The sequence below is a fragment of the Thermobia domestica genome, chromosome 9 (assembly GCF_964235325.1).
Source record: "Thermobia domestica chromosome 9, izTheDome1.hap1.1, whole genome shotgun sequence".
NCBI lineage: Eukaryota > Metazoa > Arthropoda > Insecta > Zygentoma > Lepismatidae > Thermobia > Thermobia domestica.
Window position 1 is genome coordinate 245,493,020 of NC_137462.1, and position 21,057 is coordinate 245,514,076.

Consider the following 21,057-nt stretch of genomic DNA (forward strand, 5'->3'; position numbering starts at 1 on the left):
ATAGGGGTGATACTTAAAAAAAAACTCTAAGGCGAAAAATAAGGACCATCCTAATATACGTATACATTCATATTTTCCACAATTTGACCTTTAAGGGAAGGCAAATGGATACAACGTAGTGTCATTTGTTGGCTGATGCGAATACAGGTTCGTACCGGAAGTCTTTCATAGTGTCCCCTCTGCAGTCCAGCAATATACCAACTTCTGAAACACAATTACGTATATACGTTATATGTTTAAGTATCGACGTGAAAAAGATAAGGAATAGGGAACAACGTTAAGAAAAAGAAAAAATACGAAATAGATGCCTTTTATTCAAAGTACAAGAACTATGCTACAAGGAACATAACATTAGACACTTCTACGATGGTAGTATGATTATCACAGCAATTTTATACATTAATAGTCGATGCTTAATAACATAAAATTCACGTACTGGTAAATATGAAAGAAATCTGAAAGCTCTTACATTACTCAATTAGTTTTATTATTAATTTTACTTAACAACTTTTAACTATTTAGGACAATTTAAATGAGGACATTTTAAAAATATCAACTTTGGAAACTATTCCGTTTACACTCGAAATGTAACAAATAAACAGCTGTATCCCAAATCGAGATGCGGTGCTTTGGCTGTGTGTATCCCGAATTCATTTCTTAGCATAGGCGTGGATTTTTCATATTCGTCCCAGAATTATGTTCTTATTTTGAAGGTTCAAATAGATGGATATCAGTGATATTCCTCGTAGGTAGCTACTACAACAACAGAATTCAATCTCAGAAAAATCAAATCAAATTCACCATTCGAACCACCAACGAACAGAGTGAAGTGTATAGCGTGGTTCGACCCACGAGTTAACTTCCACAGAAACGTGTTACAATCCAAATAAACATGCAAAGAAATTGCTAGACATATTCATACAAGGATTTATGTTGTCCATAGACTGCAAACCATAGTTCTCTCTTTAATAAACGAAGATAAAATATTTTTCTAACGAATTTTAAAACATGAAATTTGAATTCATTAACACCAGGATTAAGACGACGACATATTCACATCAAGAATCGTGCACTATATTGAGTTGCAGTAGGTGCTTAAATGAATATCACTATTACAGCTAACATATTCTTAAATTACTAACGTCAAAAATAAGCGATATATAACTTGTTATACAAAAGAGTGACGAGGTCTAAAAACCCTACCCCACGAAGGATATCCATAAGCTTAGTGCACTACACATACCCGCGACAAAATACAATGATTCGATGTCACATTATTGTGTCTAGCGTCATGCCCCTGGGAAATAGCACGGAACAGGGGGCGGTAAGTTTGTTGTTCATTGCGCATTCAGTTTTCTGGTGAACTTATGTACGCACCAGACTGTTTTGACATGGATGAGCTAAGGATGACGTACTTCCGGCATCATTTTTCTCCGGTGGGTTATAAAGAAATGTTACATATGGAATTTACGATGGTTATTTATTGTGTTGACTTATATATCTTAATGTGAACGGGACAATTGTAATTTTTGTCCAAATTCCGGAAACAAGAAACTTTAAAAAGCTCATCAAAAATAAGAAGATAAAAAAACGTATTTTATAAAAATTTATTTGAATCGTGTATCGGTTTATACTTACTTCAATAGCGGCCATACTATTTGGAATCGAAATTGCAACTTTTATACTCTTGCATTTTCATTGTCACTGGAGGTGACGTACGTTAATACTTGACTCATCCATTCAACAACTTATTTCTGAAGTCCTTAACCTTAGAAACGATAATGTCAACCGATGCTCATTGCTGGCCACCGTCCAATAAAACAACTTCATTCTGCGCCAATTTATCATAGAACGTACGAGTGGGAGATACAGAGTTCAGGTTCAGAAACGTATGGGTAAATGAAACCTTTTGGTAGCCCTTGGTTGATATAATACAACAAGGATCTTGTGGTGAAAGATTACCACTATTTACTGTATTGGTTGCACAGTAAATGAACTACTGGGAAGTTTCTGTTTCTACGGCAATAAATCTGTGGTTCCTAAACCACAAAGTGAAAGAATTAGCTTGACAACCCAACAAACAACTTAAGGAGTGACATTTTTAATCAGATACAATCTCGCTTACGCGCTTGTTGGATTACTGACCTTTCGCAAATCTAGTTCTTCCAGCACCACATACACCGATTGCTGCAACACAGCGAGTATATGAACTAGCAGATGTATATTACCGTCAGAGATTCTCGTCACCTTTTTATTTGACCAATCCTTGTATATTTAACCAGAATGAAATATCTCCATGCAAAATTTTATGTAATTTATCTCACACTATAATCACCTTTATCTTTTTTACTTATTACAGATTATGTAATATTTAAATTACAAAAATTAACCATGATCTACAATTACAGACTTACAAAAGTGTCAAGGCAGAATATAAAATTTAAATAGTACAGTGAAACATTAAGAAGAAAAACTGTTACGTACATACCGAACTATTATCAGGAGTATGTTCTTATCACATATTCATGTCACAAAACGCTATACTATGAGGATCACAGATGAAATGCTGTGACTAGTTGCCTGTAGCACTAGTTAACAGCATAATCAAATACTTTAATTGCACATTTTTCTTATTTGTCTTTACATTCTTATGCAACATGAGGATTTGAAAGACTAGACCTACTATTAAAAGGGTTAGGACTTGCACATCTTCATTTGATTTCTCACGCTCACTTACAGCTACTAAAATACTGATCTCCAATACTTCCAAATAACCTTTATAGAAATCAGGAAACAATAATAGTGTCGTTTGTGAGGCACGAATTTAATTTTCCGCATCTGAAATTCTCAACGAACACGAAATTTACAGGGTGTCTACTAAAATCTCAAAATGAAATTTCGTTTTATATAACAAAATTTTCCAGTCTGTACTTATATTTATACAGATAAAAAAAATCGTGACCCGAAAGCTAAATTTCGTGACTTTTTCTTCACTTTCATGACTTTCATGACTTTTTCTGATTTCGTGACTTTCGTGACCAACAGACACCCTGTTTAACTTAGCTATAGACTACATGTAATTGATCATTATCACATATAAGGACACGTAATGCACATCTTTGCTTTATATATTTTCCCCCCTCATATAATGTTAATTTGTATAAATCTTGCTGGCTTCTGTCAGCACTTTCAAAACGTACAAAGATTGAATGAATAAGGTGAGATTGGATAAAAGGTACACGGCAGAAGAGTATCCGTACGTCAAACTTTCTGAACATCACACCACAATATTGCATTACATACAACGGATTTACTGCATGCACCCACGATCTTCACAGTTCAGCATGGCGTTAGAAGTCCACTGTTGCTGCTCACCAGTGTCCATACAAGAAATCGTAAGTGGTAAGAGTAAATTCATTTGAATATAATACAATGTTGTAGTGTAGTATAAGTAACTGTGTCATATTTTTATTTGATCATTTACCTCATATAGATAACCTTTTACGTCTTTAAAGTGAAAATCCCACCAATTTATATTAGAATCAAGAAAAAAAATCACAAGTACAGAGGTATTTGAGTGTCTATTATTTAAAACTTATTTTTAAATGTAAGAGTTACGCATTGTACAAACTAGTAATAATCCATGAGATTGTATGATTCAAAACATTAAAGCTTACAGAATATTTGTACAGGCTGCACCATATCTATTCAACAACTCTCTCTTTCAAAATCAACCAATGAATGATTTCGACTAGAAAAAGTTTCATATGTAACCTACGAATCAATATTAGGTGATAAGATTAAAATTAGGAACTTCTATATTCCGCATTTTTTGACAAATTAAAGGAAACCAAAATTTCACAGCTATCCCTAAGTTATAATTCATTCACACTTACAAAATATCAATATGCGTAATGACTTTAGTTCTTTAATCTACTGATTCACATGGAATGGATCTCTTAGGATCAGATCAAAAATATACTTTTTGGAGTCTGTATTTCATTTTCAATATCACAATCAGTTATCTCCAATCTACAGCAAAATTTTTAATTGAGAGTGAGAGTTTGAAATTATTTTGAGCATAAATGACAAGCAACTTCCTACAAATGAAATTTGTAATACGTAACTACTTCAATGTTTTTTTGGCAATATCATCCTCTAGTGATATACAGTATATATAATGATTTTCACCACGAGCCTCTGGAAATATTTGAAAAAATAATAAATAACTATATTCTGAAACAGAGATGCAACTATCACTCTACATGTTAAAATTAACGATTTTTTAAATTCCTCATATACAGCAATGAGAAAACACTGACTTTTCCTCATATACAGCTCATATGAATTCCTCATATACAGCACTGACTTTTACGTACTAATTTAGCAATTCAATTCAAAAATCACCACAAGACGACTTAAAAGGAGGAAAAAAGAAAACAGCAAATACTTTCCTACATACTTAATACACGTGAAATACTTTTTCACAAGCTTCTTTCTATGAAAAGGCTACTTGCCGGCTTGTATCAATTTAATGAATGTTATGAAAATATCCGACGTAGGTGCCTAACAAGGGAACCTTCCGAAAATGATAGTTGCAGTGAAAGATGTGGCCTATGCTAATTGAAAGAGCTGTAACAGAGATGAGCATTCCCAAAAAATTAGCTGCCCATAGCAATAGGCTCAAGAAATATAAGGGATGGAAGTTCGGGAAACAGCAAGGTTGGACAAGGAGGAAAAGTGCAAATTCCGCAAAAGAAATAAAAAAAAAAAGGACACGGCAAAATACAATGCTGACAAGTGATGTATAGAAAGAGACTTGCCGTAATAGGGAACAAATGAAGGCCACCAGTGGGGTTAACAGTGTGCCAACTGCAATGAAAAGTACATGTTTTGCAAAGAGCACTATATGAAGTGAGTGCAATATTCAGTGTCAATCTGTCATGTAGAACATAAGATATGGCGTGTATAATCAGTGGTACAATCTAACAAAATAAAATAGAAAAACAGAAGTACGAAAAATACGGAAAAGACGGAGTTGGCCATAATGCGCCACATTTGATCACGGGCTATGCATATTAGAATGAACAAAACAAGAAGCACCGAATATGCAGGAAACCGACGTACCTAGAGTCGAAAAGAAAAACGAGTTCCAAAGTTGGCAACACTGGCCATGAACATCCAGACAAGTAATATAGTTAGGCCACTAGCTTCACAAAAAGAAAATTCCGGCAACAGGCATCACTCGGAATGCATCAATGCTAGAGTGATTGAGGCAATGTCAAGTCGGGGAACATGAAATGGATGGGTTGAGCCAACAACCGATAATAGAAGTAGTGAACATTATGTCATGGTTTGGTCGTATGTGGGAATATGCAGTGTGTCCCACCAAACTTTGTAACGTGAAAGATTTGCGAAACGAACAAAACTGTGACGGATCCAGTTGTGCAGGAATGTACCAATATCAGGGGGTGATAAAAGTCTGTGAGAAGCAAGTGCTCCCATGATCCCCATCATAGGGCCCCAGGAGCCAACTTCCAATTTTCAAATGGCAACAGGGCCCGAGTGGTACCTCTCTCAATAGATCATGGAATGTGCAACAACATCTATAGGAAACAATTTGCTATATGAAGCATGTTTTTCAAAATGGCCGCCACAAATATATGTTGTGTCTTAACATGGCATCGAACATTGTGATCTCAAATTGCTGCGAAGCGAAAAGAGATGTTGCAAATCCAATTGCACAGGAATGTACTCATGTCAAGGGCCAAGAGAACTTTGTGAGAAGCAAGTCCCCCAGGGCCCCCATCATAAGGCTCGAGGGATCAACCGCAACATTTCAAATGGGAACAGGGAGCGGATGATATTTCTCTGGATAGATAGAACACCGCCTATAAGAAACATTTGCTATATGAAGCACGGGTTTCAAAATGGCCGCAAAAAAAAAAAACGTTGTTCTTGTCACCGAGCAGATATTTTGGCGGCCATTTTGAAATCCCATATAGTGAATATTTCTGATATGCCTTGTTGCATATTCCAAGATTTATCGAAAGAAATATAACTCGATCGATGGTGCTATTTGAAATTTTGAAGTTGGCCCCTGGGACCCTATGATGGGGGACTTTGTGGCACTTGCGTCTCACAGAAGTTTGTCGCCCGCTGACATGGGTACATTCCTGCACAACTGGATGTTCACATTTTATTCGCTTTGAAACTATTTCAGTCGCAGAGTTAGGTGGGATACTCTGGATATATCATATAGGAGGTGATAGTACTGCAGACAGCAACACACAACAGATCAAGCCTTTGATTATGTTTGCTTTCTGCAGGTGTGGATATGTAATAGAAAGACCACCAAAGGTTCCGACACCTCTAGAGCACTGTTTCGAGGCATTCACAGGCGATCATTGTACCATGTGTGACGGATTGGCAGTATTCCGCTGTGCTCACTGCAAATGTATCTTCTGTTTGGACCATTGTCTCATCGAACAATTGCACGTACAATGTGGACGAGCATGTACAAATGATGAGAAGGCTAATGCCTGTTGCCGGAATTTTCTTTTTGTGAAGCAAGTGGCCTAAGTATATTAGAATTGTCTGGATTTTCATGGCCAGTGCTGCCAACTTTGGAACTCGTTTTTCTTTTCGACTCTAGGTACGTCGGTTTCCTGCATAGTTGGTGCTTTGTTCATTCTAATATGCATAGCCCGTGATCAAATGTGGCGCATTATGGCCAACTTTGTCTTTTCCGTATTTTTCGTACTTCTGTTTTTTCTATTCTCTTTTGTTAGATTGTACCACTGATTATACACATCATATCTTATGTTCTGCATAACAGATTAACACTGAATATTGCACTTACTTCATATAGTGCTCTTTGCAAAACATGTACTTTTCATTGCAGTTGGCAACAGTGTTAACCCCACTGGTGGCCTTCATTTGTTCCCTATTGTGGCAAGTCTCTTTCTACACATCACTTGTTAGCATTGTATTTTGCCGTGTTTTTTTTTTTTTTTTTTTGTGCGGAATTTGCACTTTTCCCCTTTGTCCAACCTTGCTGTTTCTCGAACTTCCATCCCTTATATTTCTTGAACCTATTGCTATAAGCAACTAATTTTTTAGGAATGAACATCTCTGTTACAGCTCTTTCAATTGGCATAGGTCACATCTTTCACTGCAACTATCATTTTCGGAAGGTTCCCTTGTAAGCTGTAGAAATAATTATGAAGCACAGTCTTCAATATTCATTCTTTGTTCTCACAGAATACTATACCTAGGTATTAAGTGTGTGAAATTTAATGACAACTTTTTCACATTATATCTGGATTATGAGGAACAAAATAAAAGCAAATAATTTTTTTTTTTTTTTAATGATATATTTTGTAATAATTGAGGTTGTTTCTTGATGTCTAATTCATCTTCTCACAGACTTAAATTCATTTTGCTGACATTCCCAAGAACTCAAAACCCATGTAATAAATGTGTAGTATTAGAAGTGCTTGATCTGAACACCAGAGCAATCACTTCGGGCCAAACTCTGCAAGTAAACAGTATCTGAAATACTTCTGTATTAAGAACAAAACTATTCCACCTCTATTTCAGACATTAGAATAAAGTATTTATATTGTTCCAGGAACTAAGAGAATGAAAGCTCACAATGCATACAGATTACACTAGATTCAAAGGAAGAGTTCAAAATGGCAATTGGGGCTAGTTAAAGATGCTAAATTCACGGAAACAGTTACTTTCAAAAAGAGCGAATAGTGTATGACGATTACAAAGAACATGGGACAGTAGATAAAACAAGAGCATACATGTGTTAGGAATTCCAAAGTTTTAAATCGTTGTTGATAATAACAGGAATGTAAGTCGAAGAACCAAACTTACTATGTTACAAAGGCTGTATGAAGTCACAAACTATTACACCAGATAAGACTTTGACCCATGACTGATGAGTAGCAGATCACTTGTGTGTCGTTGGTGTAGATACTGGTAACCTATAGTACCGTCCCAGCCTACAAGACGCCTTAAATTGACATCTACGCCGGTATTTACATGTTCACTTTCCATTTGATCCAAGAAGGTGTTTCCAAGTAGGTTGAGAGGCATAAGAGATAACAATGCTCTATGTTTAGCGTGTCCCCAATTTTATTCCTGGTATGTCAGCGTGTGTACGTACACATACAACTTCCTGAAACACTCTTTATGGTGCCAATAGCAGTACACGCCGAAAATATATCATTTTCAAAATACCAGAAATGAATTTGGAATCACAACATATAACAGTATTGTGAAATATCAACTCAAGTCTCTACTGCAAGCTTCAACTCTTCATCGTGTATGTATCAACTTGTGATCGACCAATGTCCAGCAAACAATACTTTCGTTCGATATCTCAGACCCGACAAACTTTACGAATTGACTATTTTCATGCTCTCCCTCGTTGGTAATTCCATTCATATAACGACGTCATCAATTACCTCACAAGGTTCTTAAATAGCCAATATAACAATTAATGTTTCTGTAAAATTATATTTAATGAATGGAAAACAACATCTTATACGGCAATTAAAGTTACGACTTCCCATAAGCACTACACATGACAAAAGATAAGGTAAAAAGGACTATACAACATATAATTTTGATTGAAATGATGCTGTATCTAAGGTACAATTCTCAACTATGTCACACGGACTATAACAGCAGATTTAAAGCACCAAATTTTCAAAAGAAAAACTTAATGTACAGCTGGTCTTTCATTTCCTCGCACAACAGTAAACTCTAAAATACTGCGACAATACTGTTCGTGAGTTGATGGTGGAATAGAAATGCCTTTACACCAAAGGCATAGGATAAAAACCAAAAGAATTATGACTTAATTCCAAGAATCAAGAATGCTCTTGCCTGAGAAACTCATGTGCTAAATAGCATCGTCTTTTCTCATTAAAGCTTGGCATAGAAACGGTGAAAACTACTTCCAATCAATTATCCCATTTTTTTAAGAATCTTTTTCCATTTTTCTAAGCATCTCATTCATTTTGACCTTAGATTTCTAAAATCTAGCTAGCTAAGATACGCAAGTACGAAATAATAGTCGAAACACCTCTTGTCACATTGATGACTCACAATTAATACGACGTGACGGAAGATGTCAAATGCACGAATTTTACGAATATTTAAATACATTAGATTCACACAAACAGTTTCATATACATCACTTGCAGATAAGATAAAAGAAAATCATCGGGATTTGAAATTTGACATACATGAAAACAGTGGAACCACATTTTCTCGTTGAATTTCATAGCTGCGTGCTCTTACATGTTCATTCTGTCAGCTTGTACATCGCAAGAAGTAAATAATAATAGTAAATACAAAAATTATGAGATCTGCCCTTCTCGTAAAGCACAGGAAGAGAAGTCACTTCTCTAAAATACATATGCGACATTTAGAAATTTACAATTTAATTTATTGCACAATTCTTTATTAGATTACCCAACAAGACCCAACAGTTCTATAATTTTTCTTTAAAATAATACATCCCCTCTACTCTCATGATTTATACGAAACATTCCTTGAATATCTGCATCTTGCTACGTATTTCAATTCTTGTCAAATTTACGTAATCAATGACCTATTTCGTTCTGAAAATTCCTTAATTTAACTCAACAAAGCCAAAGCTATTTACTTGTAGTTGATGCCAACAGGAAAGAACCATTTGCCCATAGAAAGAACCTTGTCTACTTCCCAGAAAAAGTGGAAAAAACAGAAACATAATTAAGGAGGCAAAACTTCCCCTTCCTCCTCCGCGCAATACCAATGGGTGAAAGGATCTTCTTACTGTATTCACACAGCAAGCAACACAAAATTTCACGATTCATACAGCTCAAATGACAAAGCGAAAGATCTACAACGGAACTGTTGATCGAATCTTTTTTTCCTTCCGCAAACTTTCATGATGTTAAATTATGAACCCTTATAAATGCACCACGAATCCCAATATTTATTATCATCATCAAAGTATCCTTTTGAGTACACAAGAACGCAAGACCATGCGACAAAAAAATAAGTTTCAAAGAAATACTTTGCAAACGGCACCTAAGCCTCCCCTTCCTCTCCTGCCTTCGCAAGCCAAGTGCGAAAATTATTTAACTTGATCATGAAACATAAAAAGGTCATATATTATTACGCATTATAATAATTTCAGAAGTGTTTAGCGTTTAAAGTTATTGTGAAGTTCCTTCTTACTTTTTACCCATAAAGAATCAGAATTTTTAAGAAAGGTTGAAACAGAGAAAAAAAAGTTCTGCGAACTTCACGCAACCGACATTGATAAGCAATTTAGACTCCTTCCTAAAGAAAACAGCAACTGGTTTCATACCAGACTGAAAACAGTATTACAAAAATTAGTGAAAATTAAACATGTTTGAATTTGTATGTACCCCACAGATACGAGCTCGTGAGAGTGTGAAATAGTTAATCATAAATTTTATTCAAATTTAAAATAACACTTCAAAATAATTTGTTCTTTCAACAACGGCAGTACAGTTATTTCTGCTTAATAATCCCGCCAATCGCATATTGGCTCTGACATTTATATGCCTAACAGTAACTTTTGATAAAATATGAGAAATAGCTACAAGAATTCGGAACAACTACACACATTTACGTCAAACTGTACATGTTTATCCTTACTCTATTGTTAGCTTATTTCAGGATGGTGCTTTGCAATTTGTATTTACTGTCTGACTAGAATCAATTTGCAAATTAACTTCTTGTACATATGTAATTCGAACTTCAAACAGAATTTCACATATACAAATTTATTTTAGAAAGTAAAAACAGATAAAATCAGATTATTTCAGTGGGAAATAAATAATTGACAGACACGCTAGTGCACTTCATTAAATGTTATTTGAAAATTTTAACGTTTGAGAAACAGAAGTTTCAGGATTGTTGTAAAAGTATACAATGTATACTTATGTATTGTTGTACAAAGTATACATTGTTGTAAAAGTATTATATGTATCGCTGTTAAACATGAAACTTACACGTTAATACTCATATTTTGTTACGACACACAGAACAAGAAAAACACAGAGTTGCTCTACCTCAATCATACATGGAATGAATTCATTATTGCTACTTTACGAACTACGTTGAAGAAGATTAACACTTTACGGAAAATATGTCAAATTTAATTACGAACAACTATTGCACTGGTAAAAAACAAACTATGATAATTTTGCTGATTAGATTAAATTCTGCCTTTCATCTTACATGAAATATAAAAAGGAAATAATGGTTTACACGCCAATCACGACCCAACAAGCCATTTTTCTAAAGAACATTCTGCTTTTTATATTGATGATCTTCCTCAGTGTCCCACAATAGATCACGTTTTCCCATCACATTTTCTTATTTTAGTAAAGGAGTTCTCTTTATTTATATCATCATCTTATTATGGTTCTAATTCCAAAAGAAACTTGCTCATGGTCCGTTCGGCACATTTAATTTTGGCTTAAAATGGAAGGAAAACTATTCGAAACACTCATCGTTAGTTGGAAATCACAATTGTATTCTCATACAAAACATTCAGCAAAATGTTATATTATCATACGACCAGATATGCAAGATTCTTAGTGAGCAGTGTGGCAGTAGAGTATGTTCCTATTGAAGGAAAGAAACGTGCAAGATGTAATCTCTAAGAAAGGAAAAAAAGATCTAACAAGTTTTCATAAGATTGGTCGATTAACCCATTAGCCCATTTACCTCCCGTCTTCCACACGTATAAATGTCGAGGTATCTTGCATTTGTGTCACACAATATATCTGATGAAATGGTTACGGAAAACTAGTTTCAATGAATATATTATATAATCGTACCGGAAAATTTTCTTACAATGTAAAAAACTTCACGTGCTATTTTTCAGTTTTAATTTAATGACTTACGTTTGAAAAGGTATAAAGGTATAAGTCCATAGAAAAGGGAGAAAATCTTACTACTCTACTTCCATTATAGTAATCTTATTTCTAAAAAATACCACAGGTATTCTTTGGCTAAAACAAGCAACTACACCCTGTATTTGTGTTTATCCATTACTATATATAAATTACTACATATTACTACATATTTGTTCCCTTTGATATATATACGCATGAAACATAAATATATTGCAAATAATAAATCAACACAATCTAGGCACTTCATTATTTTAAATATAGTGGAACTCTCACGTAATCACACGAACAGAATATTATGTATTGCACTTGAAGTTCACATAAATATTTTACAATCACAAAGGTTCAAAGGACAAGATAAATACGCATGATTCAAACAGGAAAACGCATATAAAGAAATACAAAATAAGCGAAATGTTGTTGTTTCATTTATTCTGACATGATTTGTACCTTTTAAAAGGATTGTGTTTAATCTGAAATCGCGAAACAAACTTGGCAACAGCGATACATATTTAGTACGTATGCAAATATATGTAACAGCGAATATACATAACGATACCCAATGCATATTGAAAGCACAATGGGTTATAAATATTGTACAGTATTTCCATTAATAAGCAAACACGTATTTCTTCCTGAGTGCATTACCACGTTTGTTTTTTTCGTTTTTAGCATCACAGTTCTTCAAACTTGTGATTTGTAGCACCCTTGACAAATTTTCTGGAAAATAAATTAAAAAAAAAAAAAAAAAAAAAAAGAAGTCAGATTCAATTAAACTTAAGCAAGCATCATATGAACAAAGTTAGATTTTGTGCAATGAAAATTAAATAAATTCCACGTGACTTTCTCATTTTTAAGAATCCTTATGATTTCAATACCTCATACAATACTGGTATCATCCTCAGAGCGAAAGCCACTTTTTAAAAGGTAAATCGAGTGGATAATTACATGTTACTTAATACCTTCATCACAGATATTTTTCTTATCAACTTCTTAAAGATCCTGAAAAAAAAAAAAAAAAAAATCTTAAGAACTAAAACATTAAGCAGAAAAATACTGATAAACTGATCAAGAAAAGTATTTTCCTACCAACGTACATACTGAATCACTCATAATTATAATTCAAAGTAGCCAATTCTTTGCGTTTTATTATAATGGCGTGCCGCTTTAGTATATACATTTGTACGAAAATACTTTTCCTTGATTAGTTTATCAGTATATCTTTCTAGTGAGTGTTTGAGTGCTTAGGAATTTTTGCAGTCTTGAAAAGTTGGTAAGTCAATATCTGTGATGAAGATCTTAAAGTAGTAACAGATAAATGACTACTCAAAATGTGACATCCGCTTTGATCAAGATACCATGATTGTAAGAGGTATTGAAATCACACAGATTCTGAAAATAAAAATATGTAACAAGGTTCGTAGAATGTATTTAATTTTTTATTATTTTCGATACAATACGATTACTGTACTAGAAGTAACAAAAATCAAAGCAACGTCTTAAGTTTAACAAACAAGAAAACATAGTTTCCTATATAAGACTTGAGTATAAAAATTAAATTAGTCACACTCTAAACTGAGAACAGCAGTTTACTGTTTCACAAAGGAGCATTTGAGTACTTCTGCTCCTTTTATAGCCCCAGCAATGCCAGACGTGAATTTCGTTACAAGAAGTTCCTACGTGGCTAAATGGGTACTTTTTCGTCTTTGGTGCGAGAGATCCGGATTTAATTCCCAGGGATTGGTTGAATTTGTATTTAGTGTCCCTTTCAGCAGTGAGGCTATATGAGTCTTGGATTTACAGCTTATGTAAGAGGCGAACTACATGAGCTTCTGCCGGAAATCGAACCCGGATCTCCCGCGCCGATTTGATGTTTTAGTTTAGCGTTCCTTTCAGCAGCAAAGGTATAAGAGACGTGGACCTACTTATTAACGTGGAATCCGAGCCACATGACCCCCCACCGAGAATCTAACCCGGGTCTCCCACGCCACAGACGCGTACGCTAAGCGCTTAGCCACGAGGGAACTCTTCTCCCGCGTCGTTTTGTTCCCTATTGTGGCAAGTCTCTTTCTACACATCACTTGTTAGCATTGTATTTTGCCGTTTTTTTTTTTTTTTTTTTTTTTTTTTTTTGTGCGGAATTTGCACTTTTCCCCTTTGTCCAACCTTGCTGTTTCTCGAACTTCCATCCCTTATATTTCTTGAACCTATTGCTATAAGCAACTAATTTTTTAGGAATGAACATCTCTGTTACAGCTCTTTCAATTGGCATAGGTCACATCTTTCACTGCAACTATCATTTTCGGAAGGTTCCCTTGTAAGCTGTAGAAATAATTATGAAGCACAGTCTTCAATATTCATTCTTTGTTCTCACAGAATACTATACCTAGGTATTAAGTGTGTGAAATTTAATGACAACTTTTTCACATTATATCTGGATTATGAGGAACAAAATAAAAGCAAATAATTTTTTTTTTTTTTTAATGATATATTTTGTAATAATTGAGGTTGTTTCTTGATGTCTAATTCATCTTCTCACAGACTTAAATTCATTTTGCTGACATTCCCAAGAACTCAAAACCCATGTAATAAATGTGTAGTATTAGAAGTGCTTGATCTGAACACCAGAGCAATCACTTCGGGCCAAACTCTGCAAGTAAACAGTATCTGAAATACTTCTGTATTAAGAACAAAACTATTCCACCTCTATTTCAGACATTAGAATAAAGTATTTATATTGTTCCAGGAACTAAGAGAATGAAAGCTCACAATGCATACAGATTACACTAGATTCAAAGGAAGAGTTCAAAATGGCAATTGGGGCTAGTTAAAGATGCTAAATTCACGGAAACAGTTACTTTCAAAAAGAGCGAATAGTGTATGACGATTACAAAGAACATGGGACAGTAGATAAAACAAGAGCATACATGTGTTAGGAATTCCAAAGTTTTAAATCGTTGTTGATAATAACAGGAATGTAAGTCGAAGAACCAAACTTACTATGTTACAAAGGCTGTATGAAGTCACAAACTATTACACCAGATAAGACTTTGACCCATGACTGATGAGTAGCAGATCACTTGTGTGTCGTTGGTGTAGATACTGGTAACCTATAGTACCGTCCCAGCCTACAAGACGCCTTAAATTGACATCTACGCCGGTATTTACATGTTCACTTTCCATTTGATCCAAGAAGGTGTTTCCAAGTAGGTTGAGAGGCATAAGAGATAACAATGCTCTATGTTTAGCGTGTCCCCAATTTTATTCCTGGTATGTCAGCGTGTGTACGTACACATACAACTTCCTGAAACACTCTTTATGGTGCCAATAGCAGTACACGCCGAAAATATATCATTTTCAAAATACCAGAAATGAATTTGGAATCACAACATATAACAGTATTGTGAAATATCAACTCAAGTCTCTACTGCAAGCTTCAACTCTTCATCGTGTATGTATCAACTTGTGATCGACCAATGTCCAGCAAACAATACTTTCGTTCGATATCTCAGACCCGACAAACTTTACGAATTGACTATTTTCATGCTCTCCCTCGTTGGTAATTCCATTCATATAACGACGTCATCAATTACCTCACAAGGTTCTTAAATAGCCAATATAACAATTAATGTTTCTGTAAAATTATATTTAATGAATGGAAAACAACATCTTATACGGCAATTAAAGTTACGACTTCCCATAAGCACTACACATGACAAAAGATAAGGTAAAAAGGACTATACAACATATAATTTTGATTGAAATGATGCTGTATCTAAGGTACAATTCTCAACTATGTCACACGGACTATAACAGCAGATTTAAAGCACCAAATTTTCAAAAGAAAAACTTAATGTACAGCTGGTCTTTCATTTCCTCGCACAACAGTAAACTCTAAAATACTGCGACAATACTGTTCGTGAGTTGATGGTGGAATAGAAATGCCTTTACACCAAAGGCATAGGATAAAAACCAAAAGAATTATGACTTAATTCCAAGAATCAAGAATGCTCTTGCCTGAGAAACTCATGTGCTAAATAGCATCGTCTTTTCTCATTAAAGCTTGGCATAGAAACGGTGAAAACTACTTCCAATCAATTATCCCATTTTTTTAAGAATCTTTTTCCATTTTTCTAAGCATCTCATTCATTTTGACCTTAGATTTCTAAAATCTAGCTAGCTAAGATACGCAAGTACGAAATAATAGTCGAAACACCTCTTGTCACATTGATGACTCACAATTAATACGACGTGACGGAAGATGTCAAATGCACGAATTTTACGAATATTTAAATACATTAGATTCACACAAACAGTTTCATATACATCACTTGCAGATAAGATAAAAGAAAATCATCGGGATTTGAAATTTGACATACATGAAAACAGTGGAACCACATTTTCTCGTTGAATTTCATAGCTGCGTGCTCTTACATGTTCATTCTGTCAGCTTGTACATCGCAAGAAGTAAATAATAATAGTAAATACAAAAATTATGAGATCTGCCCTTCTCGTAAAGCACAGGAAGAGAAGTCACTTCTCTAAAATACATATGCGACATTTAGAAATTTACAATTTAATTTATTGCACAATTCTTTATTAGATTACCCAACAAGACCCAACAGTTCTATAATTTTTCTTTAAAATAATACATCCCCTCTACTCTCATGATTTATACGAAACATTCCTTGAATATCTGCATCTTGCTACGTATTTCAATTCTTGTCAAATTTACGTAATCAATGACCTATTTCGTTCTGAAAATTCCTTAATTTAACTCAACAAAGCCAAAGCTATTTACTTGTAGTTGATGCCAACAGGAAAGAACCATTTGCCCATAGAAAGAACCTTGTCTACTTCCCAGAAAAAGTGGAAAAAACAGAAACATAATTAAGGAGGCAAAACTTCCCCTTCCTCCTCCGCGCAATACCAATGGGTGAAAGGATCTTCTTACTGTATTCACACAGCAAGCAACACAAAATTTCACGATTCATACAGCTCAAATGACAAAGCGAAAGATCTACAACGGAACTGTTGATCGAATCTTTTTTTCCTTCCGCAAACTTTCATGATGTTAAATTATGAACCCTTATAAATGCACCACGAATCCCAATATTTATTATCATCATCAAAGTATCCTTTTGAGTACACAAGAACGCAAGACCATGCGACAAAAAAATAAGTTTCAAAGAAATACTTTGCAAACGGCACCTAAGCCTCCCCTTCCTCTCCTGCCTTCGCAAGCCAAGTGCGAAAATTATTTAACTTGATCATGAAACATAAAAAGGTCATATATTATTACGCATTATAATAATTTCAGAAGTGTTTAGCGTTTAAAGTTATTGTGAAATTCCTTCTTACTTTTTACCCATAAAGAATCAGAATTTTTAAGAAAGGTTGAAACAGAGAAAAAAAAGTTCTGCGAACTTCACGCAACCGACATTGATAAGCAATTTAGACTCCTTCCTAAAGAAAACAGCAACTGGTTTCATACCAGACTGAAAACAGTATTACAAAAATTAGTGAAAATTAAACATGTTTGAATTTGTATGTACCCCACAGATACGAGCTCGTGAGAGTGTGAAATAGTTAATCATAAATTTTATTCAAATTTAAAATAACACTTCAAAATAATTTGTTCTTTCAACAACGGCAGTACAGTTATTTCTGCTTAATAATCCCGCCAATCGCATATTGGCTCTGACATTTATATGCCTAACAGTAACTTTTGATAAAATATGAGAAATAGCTACAAGAATTCGGAACAACTACACACATTTACGTCAAACTGTACATGTTTATCCTTACTCTATTGTTAGCTTATTTCAGGATGGTGCTTTGCAATTTGTATTTACTGTCTGACTAGAATCAATTTGCAAATTAACTTCTTGTACATATGTAATTCGAACTTCAAACAGAATTTCACATATACAAATTTATTTTAGAAAGTAAAAACAGATAAAATCAGATTATTTCAGTGGGAAATAAATAATTGACAGACACGCTAGTGCACTTCATTAAATGTTATTTGAAAATTTTAACGTTTGAGAAACAGAAGTTTCAGGATTGTTGTAAAAGTATACAATGTATACTTATGTATTGTTGTACAAAGTATACATTGTTGTAAAAGTATTATATGTATCGCTGTTAAACATGAAACTTACACGTTAATACTCATATTTTGTTACGACACACAGAACAAGAAAAACACAGAGTTGCTCTACCTCAATCATACATGGAATGAATTCATTATTGCTACTTTACGAACTACGTTGAAGAAGATTAACACTTTACGGAAAATATGTCAAATTTAATTACGAACAACTATTGCACTGGTAAAAAACAAACTATGATAATTTTGCTGATTAGATTAAATTCTGCCTTTCATCTTACATGAAATATAAAAAGGAAATAATGGTTTACACGCCAATCACGACCCAACAAGCCATTTTTCTAAAGAACATTCTGCTTTTTATATTGATGATCTTCCTCAGTGTCCCACAATAGATCACGTTTTCCCATCACATTTTCTTATTTTAGTAAAGGAGTTCTCTTTATTTATATCATCATCTTATTATGGTTCTAATTCCAAAAGAAACTTGCTCATGGTCCGTTCGGCACATTTAATTTTGGCTTAAAATGGAAGGAAAACTATTCGAAACACTCATCGTTAGTTGGAAATCACAATTGTATTCTCATACAAAACATTCAGCAAAATGTTATATTATCATACGACCAGATATGCAAGATTCTTAGTGAGCAGTGTGGCAGTAGAGTATGTTCCTATTGAAGGAAAGAAACGTGCAAGATGTAATCTCTAAGAAAGGAAAAAAAGATCTAACAAGTTTTCATAAGATTGGTCGATTAACCCATTAGCCCATTTACCTCCCGTCTTCCACACGTATAAATGTCGAGGTATCTTGCATTTGTGTCACACAATATATCTGATGAAATGGTTACGGAAAACTAGTTTCAATGAATATATTATATAATCGTACCGGAAAATTTTCTTACAATGTAAAAAACTTCACGTGCTATTTTTCAGTTTTAATTTAATGACTTACGTTTGAAAAGGTATAAAGGTATAAGTCCATAGAAAAGGGAGAAAATCTTACTACTCTACTTCCATTATAGTAATCTTATTTCTAAAAAATACCACAGGTATTCTTTGGCTAAAACAAGCAACTACACCCTGTATTTGTGTTTATCCATTACTATATATAAATTACTACATATTACTACATATTTGTTCCCTTTGATATATATACGCATGAAACATAAATATATTGCAAATAATAAATCAACACAATCTAGGCACTTCATTATTTTAAATATAGTGGAACTCTCACGTAATCACACGAACAGAATATTATGTATTGCACTTGAAGTTCACATAAATATTTTACAATCACAAAGGTTCAAAGGACAAGATAAATACGCATGATTCAAACAGGAAAACGCATATAAAGAAATACAAAATAAGCGAAATGTTGTTGTTTCATTTATTCTGACATGATTTGTACCTTTTAAAAGGATTGTGTTTAATCTGAAATCGCGAAACAAACTTGGCAACAGCGATACATATTTAGTACGTATGCAAATATATGTAACAGCGAATATACATAACGATACCCAATGCATATTGAAAGCACAATGGGTTATAAATATTGTACAGTATTTCCATTAATAAGCAAACACGTATTTCTTCCTGAGTGCATTACCACGTTTGTTTTTTTCGTTTTTAGCATCACAGTTCTTCAAACTTGTGATTTGTAGCACCCTTGACAAATTTTCTGGAAAATAAATTTAAAAAAAAAAAAAAAAAAGAAGTCAGATTCAATTAAACTTAAGCAAGCATCATATGAACAAAGTTAGATTTTGTGCAATGAAAATTAAATAAATTCCACGTGACTTTCTCATTTTTAAGAATCCTTATGATTTCAATACCTCATACAATACTGGTATCATCCTCAGAGCGAAAGCCACTTTTTAAAAGGTAAATCGAGTGGATAATTACATGTTACTTAATACCTTCATCACAGATATTTTTCTTATCAACTTCTTAAAGATCCTGAAAAAAAAAAAAAAAAAAAAAAAATCTTAAGAACTAAAACATTAAGCAGAAAAATACTGATAAACTGATCAAGAAAAGTATTTTCCTACCAACGTACATACTGAATCACTCATAATTATAATTCAAAGTAGCCAATTCTTTGCGTTTTATTATAATGGCGTGCCGCTTTAGTATATACATTTGTACGAAAATACTTTTCCTTGATTAGTTTATCAGTATATCTTTCTAGTGAGTGTTTGAGTGCTTAGGAATTTTTGCAGTCTTGAAAAGTTGGTAAGTCAATATCTGTGATGAAGATCTTAAAGTAGTAACAGATAAATGACTACTCAAAATGTGACATCCGCTTTGATCAAGATACCATGATTGTAAGAGGTATTGAAATCACACAGATTCTGAAAATAAAAATATGTAACAAGGTTCGTAGAATGTATTTAATTTTTTATTATTTTCGATACAATACGATTACTGTACTAGAAGTAACAAAAATCAAAGCAACGTCTTAAGTTTAACAAACAAGAAAACATAGTTTCCTATATAAGACTTGAGTATAAAAATTAAATTAGTCACACTCTAAACTGAGAACAGCAGTTTACTGTTTCACAAAGGAGCATTTGAGTACTTCTGCTCCTTTTATAGCCCCAGCAATGCCAGACGTGAATTTCGTTACAAGAAGTTCCTACGTGGCTAAATGGGTACTTTTTCGTCTTTGGTGCGAGAGATCCGGATTTAATTCCCAGGGATTGGTTGAATTTGTATTTAGTGTCCCTTTCAGCAGTGAGGCTATATGAGTCTTGGATTTACAGCTTATGTAAGAGGCGAACTACATGAGCTTCTGCCGGAAATCGAACCCGGATCTCCCGCGCCGATTTGATGTTTTAGTTTAGCGTTCCTTTCAGCAGCAAAGGTATAAGAGACGTGGACCTACTTATTAACGTGGAATCCGAGCCACATGACCCCCCACCGAGAATCTAACCCGGGTCTCCCACGCCACAGACGCGTACGCTAAGCGCTTAGCCACGAGGG

At 34.1% G+C, this 21,057-nt stretch overlaps 1 protein-coding gene across 3 annotated transcripts in view; it reads right to left on the minus strand.

The window, feature by feature from the left end:
• Positions 1 to 294: 294 nt before the first annotated feature.
• Positions 295 to 21,057, minus strand: part of LOC145660647 (lysophosphatidylserine lipase ABHD12) — a 90,674-nt gene continuing 69,911 nt past the window's right edge. For all 3 annotated transcript variants that reach the window (XR_014126857.1, XR_014126856.1, XM_081725950.1), the window contains one exon: positions 295 to 19,753. Coding sequence is in view for 1 of the 3 variants with exons in the window: in XM_081725950.1 (XP_081582076.1) it covers positions 19,708 to 19,753 (46 nt within the window). In the remaining 2 variants the exon portion in view is untranslated. The remainder of the gene's footprint in view (positions 19,754 to 21,057) is intronic.